The following is a 15,705-nucleotide window of genomic DNA, read 5'->3' as shown; positions in this document are numbered from 1 at the left end:
GTGTGGGGGGTGTGTGTGGGTGTGGTTGTGTGTGTTATGGGAGGTGTGTGGGGGTGTGTGTGTGGGTCTGTGTGTTCGGTGTGGGGGTGTGGGGTGTGTGTGTATGGGGGTGTGTGTGGAGTTGTGTGTGGGGGGATGGGTGTGGGTGTGTGTGTGTGGGTGTGTGTGTGTTTGTGGGTGTGTGTGTGGGGGTGTGTGTGTGTGGGTGGGGTGTGTGTGTGTGTAGGTGTGGGTGGGGTGCATGTGTGGGGGGCGGGGGTGTGTGGGGTGTGTGTGTGTATGTGTGTGGTGGGGTGTATGGGTGGGGTGGGTGTGTGTGGGTGGGGTGTGTGTGTGGGGGGCAGGGGTGTGCGGGGTGTGTGTGTGTGGGTGGCTGGGATATGTGTCTGGGTGTGTGTGTGTGGGGTGTGTGTGTGGGTGGGGTGTGTGTGTGGGTGTGTGTGGGATGTGTGTGTGTGGGTGGGGTGTGTGTGTGGGTGTCTGTGTGGGTGTGTATGTGTGGGTGTGTGTGGGTGGGGTGTGTGTGGGTGTGTGTGTGTGTGTGGGTGAGGTGTGTGCGTGGGTGTGTGGGGGGTGGGGTGTGTGTGGGGGTATGTGTGTGTGTCAGGGGGTGTGTGGGGGGTGTGTGTGGGTGTGGTTGTGTGTGTTATGGGAGGTGTGTGTGTGTGTGTGTCTATGTGGGTCTGTGTGTGGGGGTGGGGGTGTGGGGTGTGTGTGTATGTGGGTGTGTGTGGAGTTGTGTGTGGGGGATGGGTGTGGGTGTGTGTGTGTGGGTGTGTGTGTGTGGGTGTGTGTGTGGGTGTGTCTGTGTGGGGTTGTGTGTGTGTATGGGTGTGTGTGTGGGTGTGTGTGTGTGGTGTGTTTGTGGATGTGTGTGTGGGGGTGTGTGTGGGTGTGTGTGGATGTGTGTGAGGGGTGTGTGTGGGTGTGTGTGTGTGGGTGTGTGTGTGTGAGGTGTGTGTGTGGGTGTGTGGGGGGATGTGTGTGGGTGTATGTGGGGGGGGTGTGGGTGTGTGTGTGTGTGGGTGTGGGGGGTGTGTGTGGGTGTGTGTGGGGGGTGTGTGTGGGTGTGTGTGTGTGTGGGGGTGTGTGTGGGGGTGTGGGGTGTGTGTGTGGGGGGGTGTATGTGTGTGTGTGTGGATGTGTGTGTGTGGATGTGTGTGGGTGTACGTGTGTGGGTGTTTGTGTGTGGGTGTTTGTGTGTGGGTGTGTGTGTGGGGGTGTGTGTGTGTGGGGTTGTGTGTATGGGGGGGTGTGGGTGTGTGTGGGGTGTGTGTGTGGGTGTGTGTGTGTGGGGGGGGTGTGTGTGGGTGTGTGTGTGTGTGGGTGTGTGTGTGTGGGTGTGGGTGTGGGTGTGGGTGTGGGTGGGTGTGTGTGTGTGTATGGGGGGGGTGTGGGTGTGGGTGTGGGTGTGTGTGTGTGTGTGTGTGGGAGGGGTTGTGGGTGTGTGTGTGGGTGTGGGTGTGGGTGTGTGTGGGTGTGTGTGTGGGTGTGTGTGGGTGTGTGTGGGGGGTGGGTGGGTGGGGTGTGTGTGTGTGGGTGTGGGTGTGTGTGGGTGTGTGTGGGGGGTGTGTGTGTGTGTGGATGTGTGTGTGGGGTGTGTGTGGGTGTGTGTGGGGGGTGGGTGGGTGGGGTGTGTGTGTGTGCGTGTGTGTGTGTGGGGGGGGGGGGGGGGCGAGGAGGGTGGAGGTTGTGTGTGTGTGTGCTGACCACAGTGGGGTGTGGCGTTGTTCCAGTTAAGTGTGACCAGCGGTGAATCAGGATCACTCTCACCTCGGCTTATATCAAGGCATTGGCAGAATCTCTTGGACATTGTCACCAAACTACCAGCAGCTGTTGCTTGCCATGTCAGATGTTGCTATTTTACCTGTTTAAAGAGATTAGGGTCCTTCTTATAATGGTTTATAAAATCATGAGGGGCATGGATAAGGTGAATAGACAGGGTCCTTTTCCCAGGGTAGCACAGTACAAAGCTAGAGGGCATAGGTTTAGGGTGAGAGGGGAAAGATTTAAAAGAGACCGAATGGGCAATGTTTTCACACAGAGGGTGGTGCGTGTATGGAATGAGCTGCCAGAGGAAGTGGTGGAGGCTGGTACAATTACAGCATTTAAAATGCATCTAGATGGATATCTGAATAGGAAAGGTTTGGAGGAATGTGCGCCAAGTGCTGATAAATGGGACTAGGTTAGGCTGGGATATCTGGTCGGCATGGACGAGTTGGACCGAAAGGTCTGTTTTCATTCTGAAAGACTCTATGATTCTAAATGCTTAATAAAAGATCATTAATGACATTCTGTATCTGTTTAAACTTTCCAATGTTATCCTGCTGGTCTCCACTGACAGGAATATAAAGACAAGCCTATTGACATTTTTTGTTCTATTTTTAATAAGTCTCTCAGATTGAATATTGTTCTGCACTTTTAGAAACACCCTGCTCAATCACTCAGCGCATTCTGACAGGATACAGCTTTGATCACATCCTTGCTGTCACTGGCAATATTATTAGTGTGCAGCTTTGACAACAATTAATTTTATTTCATACACAGGCTTTCACAAGGCCAGTGAAACATTGAGAAATATTACTAGCTGAAACCAAAGCGAATGACAAAACGCCAAAGGGAGGGGTGACAGGCTGCTGGAGAGTCAGGGATGCAGGGGAGAAACCATGAGGAAAAGAGAAAGGCAGATGGACGGGAAAAGTGTGAAAAGAGGAAGAGAGATAGCATGGGAAAGAGAGAGGGAGAAGGAGACATGGGGGAAGAGAGTACAAAGGAGATAAGCTAGGATGAAGGGAGAGCTGATAAGGAATGTTAGATGGACAAAGAGGAAGGGAGTGGGACAGGAAATGAAAGAATGAATGCTGAAAAGGGGAAGAGAGAGAGAGAAAAACAGAGTGAATGAAGCTGGTATGGAGCAGAATGATGCAGGTTGGGCCATTTCAGACTGAGATGAGGAGAACTGTCTTCACTCTGAGATCAGGGAGCACGTGGAGTTCTGTCTCACAGAGAGTGGTTGAGACTGAAACATTGAACATGTTGAACATGGAGTTAGACAGAGTTCCTAGGGCTAAAGGCATCAAAGGGGATATGGAGAAAGCAGGAACAGGGGACTGAGTTGGATGATCAGCCATGATCATATTGAATGGCGGAGCAGGCTCGAAGGGCCGAATGGCCTATTCCCCCACCTGTTTTCTATGTTTCCATGATCCTGACTGTGGACTCATAGAGTTTTGTGGAGGCAATATTTCTCCAAGTTGTTGTCCAAGTCTCTGATGTATGTGAGGGAGAGTTGAGGGGAGGGGGAGAGTGAGGGTGAGAGGAGGGGCAGGGTGAGAGTAAAGGGGAGGGGGAAGGAGTGGTAAGGAGGAGAGTGAGGGGGGCTTCAGGTGAGGAGGGGGAGGTGAAGGGGAGGGGGAGTGGCGGGAAGGGGAGGGGGAGTTGGGGTGGGTGACAGGGAGGATGTCCAAGGGGGGAGGGGGATGGTGAGGGTGAGGAGGAAGGGGAGGGGGAGGGGGAGAGACAATGTGAGGGGAGGAGGAAGGTGAGAGGGAGAGGGATGTGGAGGGTGAGAGTGAAAGGGAGGGGGTTGGGGAAGAGGATGGGGGAGGGAAAGGGGGAGGGGGAGTTGGGGTGGGTGACAGGGAGGGTGGCCAGGAGGGGGAGGAGGATGATAAGGGGGAGGAGGGGTGAGGGGGAAGGGAAAATGTGAGGGGAGGAGGAAGGGAGAGGGAGGGGTATGTGTAGGGTGAGGATGAAAGGGAGGGAGTTGGGGAAGAGGATGAAGGAGGGTGAGGGTCAAGGGGCGGGGGGGTAGGGAGAGGATTAGGCAGGCCGCTGCGCTTTAGACCAGGAGCTGGGAGTAGGGTTTCAGGTTTTTGCCATCAAACACGATGAGCTGAAGTTTGTGAAATTCTGACTTTGTGAGTTTGATAGAAGGTTACTTCCCTTGAGGCTTTGTGAAATTTCTTGCTATATTGCCCCTAGTTGGCTGAATTAACTATCTACCCCACCCCATAGCTTCCCTCTCATTCGATGCTCACCCAACTCTCCCACTGGGCATGACAGGGAGAATTCACACTCATTGGATTTCAGGACTGACCTCACCCTGGGGAGGGGGAATGGTGTGATCCTGCACTGACAGTATCGGGCACTACTCTAATGCGTTTGTGACAGTGCGATTAAGAGATCCCTTTCAGGTCATCCATCACTCCCTGGAAGCAGCCAGTCACGGACCAATGTCTTCGCCCCCAATCATCTCCCTCAGAGAGAGAGCGAGAGAGAGAGAGAGAGCGAGAGAGAGAGAGAGATGAAAGGGAGTGTTGTTCTCAGATACAGTGTGTGTTGCGAAGCAGCCAGGTGTGGGAGTGTGCAGAGATACTGGAGGATGGTGGGACAGGAGCATGCAATGGGGTGTGGGGATTGGCGAGACTGCGAAAGGGGTTAAGAAGCAGGGATGAGCATGTTGTTAAAACCAAGATGTGGGGTCCCTCAAAACTGCACGGGCTCTTCCAGGATCTGCCCACAGTGATCAGCGTTGTGCACCATCTCCAGCCTCTGGGTTCGGAAATCCCTGCCACACACAGATCCTGGAGATCCACCCAATGTATTCCTGATGAAGGGCTTTTGCCCGAAACGTCTATTTTCCTGCTCCTCGGATTATGCCTGATCTGCTGTGCTTTTCCAGCACCATTCTAATCTAGACTCTGGTTTCCAGCATCTGCAGTCATTGTTTTTACCTTAAGAAGTGACACAGCCAGGGGTCTGGGAGGAGTCGTGAGCACAGGGTGTAGTGGGTGACTGGGATTCAGTGTAATTGTAGCAATGAAGTGGATCCGTGGTTTATGGATGTGATTCTGAAATCCATGTCCATCTGTTTGTGTTCTCAGCAAGAGAAGTTGGGTGACATTTGCTTCTCTCTTCGCTATGTCCCAACGGCTGGAAAGTTAACAGTTGTCATCCTGGAGGCAAAGAACCTGAAGAAAATGGATGTGGGAGGTTTATCAGGTGGGTGATAATATCCTTTTAAACTGCACCTTCTCAATCTGACACCAGAAAGCACTCTAACATCGAACATGATGACTCTTTGTCTGTCGTACCCCTTGCATTAAAACAGATATACCTCAGAACGCCAGTCCTGTGGTGTTCAGTGACCTCTCCCTTTCTGGTCTCCCTCATAGTCTGACTGGTCTTAGTCTCTGAAGCAAGAAGTAAATAATCCAAGGGAAGAGGTTATATCAGACCTGGCATTGGGGAATGAGCCTGGACAGGTGATCAAAGTTTCCATGGGGAAGCATTTTGGGAACAGCGACCGTAATTTTGCAAGTTTGAAGTAACTTACGATTGAGGAAAAGCATAGTTCTCAGGTGAAAGTAATAAATTGTGAAAAGGCTCACAACCACATTGTCCGGCTGGAATTGGGCAATGTAGGTTAGGCTTGGCAATCTGGGGGTAACTCCAAATCTGTCATGTGGGAATCTTTTAAAGGCCAGTTAATTAGAATTTGGGACCAACATATTCTTGTGGAAATGAAGGATAAGGATGGAAAGATTCGGGAACCTTGGATGACAAGGGAAATTGAGAGGACAAAAGTGAGGGCTGCAGATGCTGGAAACCAGAGTTTAGATCAGAGTGGTGCTGGAAAAGCACAGCAGGTCAGGAAGCATCCGAGGAGCAGGAAAATCGATGTCTCAGGCAAAAGACCTTCATCAGGAATGGACCATTCCTCTATTCCTGATGAAGGGATTTTGCCCAAAACATCCTGCTCCTCGGATGCTGCTGACCTGCTGTGCTTTTCCAGCACCACTCTGATCTAAACAAGAAAAATTGAGAACTTAGTCAAAAAGAGAAACAGGAGTATGTCAGGTTTAGGAAACTGAAGACAGACAGATCCCTCAAAGAATACAAAGATATCCAGAAAGAACTCAAACAAGGAATTAGGAGGGTGAAAAGGGGCCATGAAATATCTTTGGCAAACTGATTAAGGAAAATCCCAAGGTGTTTTAAACACATAAAAGGAGCAAGAGGGTAGCTAAGGAAAGGGTAGGTCCACTCAAGGAAAAAGGAGGGAATTTGCGCATGGAGCCAGAGGAAGTGGGTGGAGTCCTCAATGAATATTTTACATCGGTATTCCCCAAGGAGAAGGACACGGTGGATGTTGAGTCCAGAGAGGGGTATGTTAATATTCTAGGCCATGACAATGTAAGAAAGGGGTGTCGGGTGTTTTAAAAATCATTAGAGTAGACAAATCCCCAGGACTTGATGGGATCTATCCCAGAATGCTGAGGCAGGTGAGGGAGGAAATTGCTGGGGCCTTGTGTGAAATCTTTGGATCCACTTTAGCCACAGGAGAGGCCCTGGAGGTTTGGACAACAGCCAGTGTTTAAGGACAACAGGAATAATCCAGGAAATTATGGTGAGCCATCTGTGAAGGGAGATCATTGAAAAGATTCTTAGGAATAAGATTAGGAATAAGATTTACTCACATTCAAAAAAAATGGATTTATTAAGTAAGGTTTATTCAGGGAAGGTCATGTCTCACAAACTTGGTTGAATTTTTTGAGAAAGTGACGAAGGTGATTGATGAGGGCAGGGCAGTAGATGTTGTCTGTATGGACTTTAACAAAGCCTTTGACAAGGTCCCTCATGACAGGCTAATATAAAAGGTGAAGGCAGATGGGATCTGTGGTCAGCTGGTAAGATGGACACAGGACTGGCTTGAAGGCAGAGAGTAACAACGGGAGGGAGTTTTTCTGACTGGAGATCTATGACCACTAGTGTTCCGCAGGAATCTGAGCCGGGTTCCCTGCTGTTTGTAAAATATATCAATGATCATGAGGAGAATGTAGGTGGCTGCTTAGTATATCTGCAGAAGACACCAAGATTGGGGGAGCTGTGGATAGTGAGGGAGATTGCCAGAGGATGCAGCAGGGTATAGATAGACTGGAGCCTTAGGAGGAGAAATGGCAGATGGAGTTTAATCCAGACAAATGTGAGGCAACACATTTTGGGAGATCTAATGCAGGAGGGAAGTATACAATAAATGGCAGAACCCTCAGTAACATCAATTTACAGAGGGTGTACAGGTCTATCGTTTCCTGAAAGTAGCAACACAAGTGGGGAAGGTGGTGAAGAAGGCGTATGGCATGTTTGCCTTCATTGGCTGGGGCATTGAGTATAAAGTTAAAAAATGTGGTGCTGGAAAAACACAGCAGGCCAGGCAGCATCCGAGGAGCAGGAGAATCGACTTTTCGGGCATAAACCCTTCTTCATGCTTGGCCTGCTGTGTTTTTCCAGCACCACATTTTTCAACTCTGGTCTCCAGTATCTGCAGCCCTCACTTTCTCCGCATTGAGCATAAACATTGGCAAGTCACATTGCAGCTGTATAAAACCTTAGTTAGGCCCCATTTGGAATATTGTGTCCAGTTCTGGTCGCCACACTGTCAGAAGGATATGGAGGCTTTGGAGAGGGGACCGAAACAGTGTTACCAGGATGTTGCCTGGTTTGGAGGGTATTAACTGTGAAGGAGAGATTGGACAAGCTTGGTTTGTTTTCAGCTGAGCATGAAAACATAAGGGGCAACCTGGGAGAAGATTACAAGATGATGACAGGACTGTGAAACTTTGCAGAGGAACCTAGGTACTTTGAGTGGGCATAGGTCTGGCAGATGGAATACATTTTGGTCAGATTAACAGTAAAAAGGAGTATCACTTGAATGGTAAAAAGTTGCAGCTTGCTGCTGTGCAGAGGGACCTGGGTGTCCTTGTGCAGGAATCACAGAGGGTTGGTCTGCAGGTACAACAGGTAATTAGGAAGTCAAATGGAATTTTGTCCTTCATTGCTACAGGGATTGAGTTTAAAAGCAGGGAGGTTATGTTGCAGTTGTACAAGGTGCTGGTGACGCCACACCTGGAGTACTGCATGGTCTTCTTACCTGAGAAAGGATGTACTGGCACTGGAGGGGGTGCAGAGGAGGGTCACTAGGTTGATTCCGGAGTTGAGGGGGTTAGTTTATGAGGAGAGGCTGAGTAGACCGGGATTATATTCATTGGAATTTAGAAGAATGAGGGGGGGATCTTAGCGAAACATATAAAATTATGAAGCAAATAGATAATATAGAAGTAGAGAGGATGTTTCCACTGGCGGGTGGATCTAGGACAAGAGGGAATAGCCTCAAAATTAGAGGGAGCTGATTTCAGTCTGAACTGAGAAGGAACTTCTTCATCCAGAGGGTTGTAAATCTGTGGAATTCCCTGCTCAGTGAAGTAGTTGACGCTACTTCAGTAAACACTTTTAAAGCTAAGGTAGGTATTTTTTGAACGATAAAGGAATTAAGGGATATGGTGAGAGAGTGGGTAAGTGGAGCTGAGTCCATGAAAAGATCAGCCATGATCTTATTGAATGGCGGAGCAGGCTCAAGGAGCCAGACGGCCTACTCCTGCTCCTAATTCATATGTTCTTACAGATAGAATGGATTGTCAGAGTCTTTTTCCCAGGTTAGAAATGTTAATTACTGGGGACATAGGTTTAAAGTAAGGGGAGGTAATTTTTTTTACACAGAGGGTGGTAAGTGCCCAGAATGGGCTGCCAGAGGTGGATACAATCGTAATGTTAAAGAGTCAACTTGACAGATATATGAACAGGCAGCAAATAGCAGGATAGAGACCACATAGAGGCAAAAGGTTTTTAGTGTAGAAAGGTGTCATGTGTTAGCACAGACTTGATGGGCCAAAGGGCCTGTTCCTGTGCTATATTGTTCTTTAGTCTTTGTACACTATCAAACACTGCCAGGACTGGTATAGCACAGAGTTAGATACAGAGTAAAGCTCCCTCGACACTATCCCTGTCAAACACTCCCAGGACAGACATAGCATGGGGTTAAATTCCTATCTCTACAGAGATATAGTAAGACACTGGAGCAGCTGTCAAAAGGTTTCTTTGGGATGATACCAGAATGGAAAGATCGTATCTTTTAGGAGAGACTGAAGGGGCTAGATCTGAGGAAAAGAAGGAATAGACAACAGTCAGGAAATTTATAAAGGGGTTTGAGAAGGAAGATATACTGAGCATGTTATCAAGGGAGTCCTTAATATAAGATATTCAGTAACAAGGTTCCCTTCCAAGCCCCTCACCATCCTGATGTGGAAACACATCCCTGTTCCTTCAGTGTCACTGGGTCAGAATCCTGCAATTCCCTAGGTAAAAACAAGGGCTGCGGATGCTGGAAACCAGATTCTAGATTAGAGTGGTGCTGGAAAAGCACAGCAGTTCAGGCAGCATCCAAGGAGCAGGATAATCCCGCTGCCTGAACTCCGTATGTAGATAGGCCGACTAGAGGGGAGGTGTATGGAATGAGCTGCCAGATGAAGTAGTGGAGGCTGGTACTATTACAGCATTTAAAAGGCATCTGGATGGGTATATGAATAGGAAGGGATTAGAAGGATATGGGCCAAGTGCTGGCAAATGGGACTAGGTCAGATTGGAATGTCTGGTCGGCGGGGACAAGTTGAACCAAAGGGTCTGCTTCTGTGCTGTATGACTCTATGTGCCTCAGCCAATCTACTCCTGTGATTGACATTGACTGCACATTGTCACATTTATAAAGATGGCATCATTTGGAGGGTAGGGGTTAGAGGGAATTCCCTGCAAAGCAGATCTCTGAAATTTGCAATCCCTCTCCATTCAAACCTCTCTGTGACCTCACCCGATCTTTATAACCTCATCAAGCGCTACAACTCTCTGAGGTCCCTGCACGCTGGCTTCTTCAGCTGAATTTAATCGCTCCTTTGAATATTTCAATGGAATATTTCCTCTATGATTATAGCCCCAATGAGGAACTTATCTCAGTATCAATTAATCAAAAGATTATTTGGAGCCATAAGGACTTATGATGATCCTCTTCATCATCATTAATAAATAAAATCCTTCCTCAGTATTATCAGAAAAACAAGTGGAAAATATATTCAGTGATAGATTATAATATAACACACAGCATTAATTTCAAATGGCTTAATCATAACTCTTTAAACTTTAGCAAAATCATACTCCTGATTAATCCTAATCAGTAGCAAGATTAATGATGATGAATTCTCTGGTAAATGGGTATGAAGCAACAGGCTGGTGCAGCCCAGGGAGTAGTCATTAACAATCAGGAGCACTGCAGTTCATCTCTTTACAAACTTTACAAATCCCATAACCATCTCCAGCCAGAGGGACTGTAAGCACTCCGGCTCATCATAAATCACACTAAAAAAATCAAATCTCCTTTCTGTCGACACACTCTGTACCACATTCCTCTTCCACTGAAGAGAAATGAGCTCTTCAATTCCCACACTCGATCACCGTCACAGCTCAGTGGGTGGGCAGTTCTTCTGCTTCAGAGGTTGAAAGCTGTTGGGTTCATGTTCCACTCCACGGGAGGTTTGCATGGCCAAAACTGACACCGAAACCAAAACCAAAGCATGGCCAAAACTGAAACCAAAACCAAAACCAAAACATGGCCAAAACTGAAACCAAGACCAAAACCAAAACATGGCCAAAACTGAAACCAAGACCAAAACCAAAACATGGCCAAAACTGAAGCCAATAACAAAACTGAAACCAAGACCAAAACTGACATTTCTGTGTCAATTCTTTCATGGGTTGTGGGTATCTCTGACACTTGCTACCCTTCTCTGATTGCCCTTAGTGTTGACCTGCTTAGCCATTTCAGAGGGCAGTTAAGAGTCAACCACATCACTCAGAGTCTGGAGTCACATGCAGGCCAGACTGGTGAGAATTACAAAAATAAAAGAATGCACAAATCTGAAATGAATTCTGAAATTACTGCAGAGACTCAGCAGGTCGAGCAGCATCAGCGGGAAGAGAATCAGTCAACATTTAGAGTCTTGAATGACACTACTGCAGAAGTTCCTCTTCTATAGGACATTGTGAAACAGGGGGGTTTTATACTGTCAACTGTCAGTTAATGAGGCTGAACATTATGGGTTTTGTTTTGGCTATTTTCATCGATTTTATTTTGCAGGATTACAGTCATGAGTCTACTGAGTTTTCACGCTGTATCTTATCAAAGTCACTGCATTTGACTATCCACTCTCCCCCATGGTATTCATCATTTCTATTCCGCACCCCCCCCCCCCCTCACAAACACCATTCCAAGAACAACTCATCAGTCGCTGGATATCCACCAGAAGACCAGTAGTCCCTATACCATAACCTATTGAAAAGGTCCCTGTACCCTCGGGAGAGTATTGCATTGGTTGGAGATGGGGAAGGTTGCATCATGCAACTACAACCAGGACCTGGAGAGCCTGGACAAGGTGGTGGTGCAGACCAGGTCCTGGTGGAGGGGGTGGTGTCAGACGTCAGGGTGGAGGGCTCTGAACAAGGGGGTGATACAGAGTAGGACTCTTTCCAGAGGACTGCCCCTAGAGCCTAGCAGCCTGGTCCAAGGCTGTTACCTGGGTCAGTGTCATGAATTGCACACATATGGGGGTGGCATGGTGGCTCAGTGGCTAGCACTGCCACCTCACAGCACCAGGAACCTGGGTTCAACTCCAGCCTCAGGTGACTGTGTGGAGTTTGAACATTCTCCCCATGTCTGTGTGAGTTTCCTCCGGGTGCTCCAATTTCTTCACACAGTCCAAACATGTGAAGTTAGGGTGGATTGGCCATGCTAAATTGCCGATAGTGTGCAGGCTAGGTGGGTTAGCCATGGGATATGCAGGGGTACAGGAATAGTGCGTTTGGGTGGGATGCTGTTTGGAGGGGTTGTGTGGACTTGATGGGCTGAATGATTCAAGATTAGAGTGATGCTGGAAAAGCACAGCAAGTCAGGCAACATCCGAGGAGCAGGAAAATCCACCTTTCGGGCAAAAGCCCTTCATCGGGGAAGGGTTGATGGGCTGAATGGCCTGCTTCTACACTGCAGGGATTCTATGATAGAAATGTAGGAACAAGAGTATGCCAGTCAGCCCTTTGAGCCTGTTCTGCCAGTCAATGATTTGATTATTTTCTGCACGCATTTGTGACATTTGAAAGATTGTTTTGAAGACCCCGTTAACTCTCCCTCTTGTCCCTCTTTCCCCAACAAGCCCAACCTCTCCAGACTTCTCCCGGAATTGAACATTATCATTGCTGAAAAACATTGTTCTACATCCTCTTCCTAAAGTGTCATGTTCAAGGTTGACCACAATACCTCAGTTCAGCTCTAACCAGTGATTCATCTCGAACTGCTTCTGCGTCTTGTTCTATTATCAATGAAACCCAAATGTTATTTAACGTCCTTCTCAATGTGTACTACCAACTCCTACCATTTCATCACATGAATAGGTTCACAGTTTTAACAATATTATTTAACTGGAAGGAGTTCTGAAAAGATTTACCCGGATGTTGTCAGGAATGGAGGGTTTGAGATATAAAAACAGACAGGAACCTTTCTCACTGGAGGGTAGGAGGTTGGGGGGGGTGACCTTATAGACGGTTATAAATCACGAGGGGCATAGATAAGGTGAATGACAAGGGTCTTTCCCTCGTGTGATGGAATTCAAAACTAGGCGGCATAATTTTAAGGTGAGAGGAGAAAGCTTTAAAAAGGACATGAGGGGGTAAACCGAGAGTGGCTCATGTGAGGAATGGATTTCCTGAGGAAGTGGTGGCTGTGGGTACAGTTACAACGTTTAAAAGACATTTGGATAAGTAGAAAAGTAGGAAAGGTTTGGAGGGATATGGGCCAGGAGCAGGCAGGTGGGACTAGCTTAGTTTGGGAACATGGGCGACATGGACTCATTGGGCCAAAGGGCCTGTTTCCATGTTGTATGACTCTATGATCCTGTAACTGTAATAAGTTGAAGGTTCCTGCAGATTGTATAGATGAATGCAGTGGCTGGAGGGTGTGAACAAACTGCACAGCAGTAGAGGGAGTGTATCGAGATGATTGTGGGGGTAGGGGGTGGATGCAGTGCTCTGTACTCAAGAGCTAGAGTACAGGCCATCCCTCCTGCCCAGTATCAGCACTGGGGGCTCAGGGACAGTGAAATAGTAGGTTTTGGATCCAGTTGTTGTGGTCCACATGAGTCCCAATAGCAGAATAGGAACAGCTCCTTTTTTTTTAGATTAGATTAGATTACTTACAGTGTGGAAACAGGCCCTTCGGCCCAACAAGTCCACACCGACCCGCCAAAACGTAACCCACCCAGACCCATTCTCCTACATTTACCCCTTCACCTAACACTACAGGCAATTTAGCATGGCCAATTCACCTAACCTGCACATATTTTTTGGACCGTGGGAGGAAACCGGAGCACCCGGAGGAAACCCACGCAGACACAGGGAGAATGTGCAAACTCCACACAGAGAGTCACCTGAGGCAGGAATTGAACCCGGGTCTCTGGCACTGTAAGGCAGCAGTGCTAACCACTGTGCCACCGTGCCGCCCTGCCGGTTCTGCTTTGGGCAGATCAACAGCTAGGGCAAAATTAAAAGGTAGAACTTCAAAGATAATCCTTTCTGCTTTATTACATGAACCATGAGCAAATTAAGGAAAATAAGATTAGAGAGTTGACTGCCCAGATCAAAGATTTCTCATATGTGACGTGGGCATTACTGGCTGGGTTCACACTTATACACTGTCCCTTTAAAAAATTGGTGGTGACCCATCTTCTTGAACTGCTGCAGTCTAATTGCCATAGACACCCCAGAGTATTGTTTGGGAAGGAATTCAAGGATTCAGACCCAGTGACACTGAAGGAACAGTGATATATTTCCAGGTCAGGACAGTGATTTGCTTGGAGGAGAACTTGTAGGAGGTGGTGTTCCCATGTATCTGCTGCCCTTGTCCTTCCAGATGGAAGTGGTTGTGGGTTTGGAAGATGCTGTCTGAGGATCTTTGGTGAATTTCTGCAGTGCATCTTGTAGATGGTACATACTGCTGTTACTGAGTGTCGGTGGTGGAGGGAGGGGATGTTTGTGGATGTGGTACCAATCAAGCGGCTGCTTTGTCTTGGATGGTGTCAAACGTCTTGAGTGTTGTTGGAGCTGCCCCCATCCAGGCAAGTGGGGAGTATTCCCTCACACTCCTGACTTAGAGATGGTGGACAGGCTTTGGGGCAGGGAAACTTTTAATTTACTGAATTCCGATTTCACCATCAGCCACAGTGGAATTCAAACCTAAAGCTTTAGTCTGGTCCTTGTTTACTTGTTCAGTAACTTTACGAGTCCATCTCCTACTGTGCTGCGTGATTAGATTTCCAGAAGGCATTTTACAAAGTGAGACATCAAAGGTTCCTGTGAGAAATGAATCCTCGGAAGATAGCAAGTAACATATTAGCAGAGATCAAGGATTGGTTAGCGAAAGTTGGCATAAATGGATCATTTTCAGGTTGATCAGATGTAACTCATGCAGTGCCACGGGGATGAACTGTTTCCAATCCACATCACCGACTTGGATGAAGGAGTTGAATTTCGCTCGTGACACAAAGATAGATTGGAGACTAAGCTGTGAAAAAGTCATAAGGAGTCTGCAACAGGATACAGATAGGTTAAGTGAATGGTCAGACATTTTGCACAGTGAATATAATGTGGGGAATCATTAATTTGTTGACTAAGGCGGAAGAATAGAAAATCAGGATATTATTTAAATTGAGAGTTATTGTGGAACTCTACAGTACACAGAGATCAGGGTGTGCTGGCAAATGAATCAAAAAATGTAAATGTTCAGGCACAGCAAGTATTTAAAAAGCAAACCAAATGTTGTTACCTTTTGCAATGAGAATGTCATGTGTAAGTAAAGTTAAAAATCACACAACACCAGGTTATAGTCCAACAGGTTAATTTGGAAGCACTAGCTTTCGGAGCACTGCTCCTTCATCAGGTGGTTGTGAAACAGGATCATAAGACACGGAATGTATAACAAAAAGATCTCAGTGTCATACAACTGAAATGATATGTTCAATTTGTTCAATATATCATTTCAGCTGCATGACCCTGTAACCTTTCTCTATACATTCTGTGTCCTATGATCCGGTTCCACAAGCACCTGATGAAGGAGTAGCGCTCTGAAAGCTAGTGCTTCCAAATAAACCTGTTGGACTATAACCTGGTGTAGTGTGATTTTTAACTTTGTCCACCCCAGTCCAACACCGGCTCCTCCACATCTTGTGAAAATAAAGATATTCTGCTACACAGCATTGGTGAGGCCATGTCTGGACTGTTACACACTAACCTTTTTAAAGAAAGGTTATAAATTAAATTAGAAGGTTCATTCGACTGATTCCGGGTTGAGGGGATTGTTTCAAGGGGACAGGTGGACCTACGTCCACTGGTGTTCAGGAGAGCGAGAGGTGATCTTATCGAATTGTATAAGATCCTGAGGGGACACAATAGAATAGGTACTGTTTCTCTTCATGACAGAGATCAGAACCAGAGTAAGAAAAAGGGGTTTTCAGATGGAGATGAGGGGCATTGTTTGCTCGCTGGAGATGATTGGTCAATAACCTACAGTGGTTATTGAATAGTTTTAAGGCCAAGTTAGACAGATTCTTGATTGACAAGGGAGTCAAAAGGTTTCGGGAATGGACAGGGAAGTAAAGTTGAGGCTGTGATCAGACCACCATTGGCCTTATCCAGGCAGAGCACTTCAAAGAGCTAAATGATCTCCTCTCGCTTCTCAGGCACATGTTGATCAGCTCTGTGTTCTCTTTAAAACTG

General features: G+C 47.3%; 1 protein-coding gene across 3 annotated transcripts in view; it reads left to right on the top strand.

The window, feature by feature from the left end:
- syt1a (synaptotagmin Ia) overlaps positions 1 to 15,705 on the top strand; it is a 604,743-nt gene that overhangs the window by 560,388 nt on the left and 28,650 nt on the right. For all 3 annotated transcript variants that reach the window (XM_072552044.1, XM_072552043.1, XM_072552045.1), the window contains one exon: positions 4,887 to 5,004. In XM_072552044.1, coding sequence (XP_072408145.1) covers positions 4,887 to 5,004 — 118 coding nt within the window. The remainder of the gene's footprint in view (positions 1 to 4,886; positions 5,005 to 15,705) is intronic.

The sequence above is a fragment of the Chiloscyllium punctatum genome, chromosome 32 (assembly GCF_047496795.1).
Source record: "Chiloscyllium punctatum isolate Juve2018m chromosome 32, sChiPun1.3, whole genome shotgun sequence".
NCBI lineage: Eukaryota > Metazoa > Chordata > Chondrichthyes > Orectolobiformes > Hemiscylliidae > Chiloscyllium > Chiloscyllium punctatum.
This window is presented reverse-complemented; position numbering and strand designations above follow the sequence as displayed.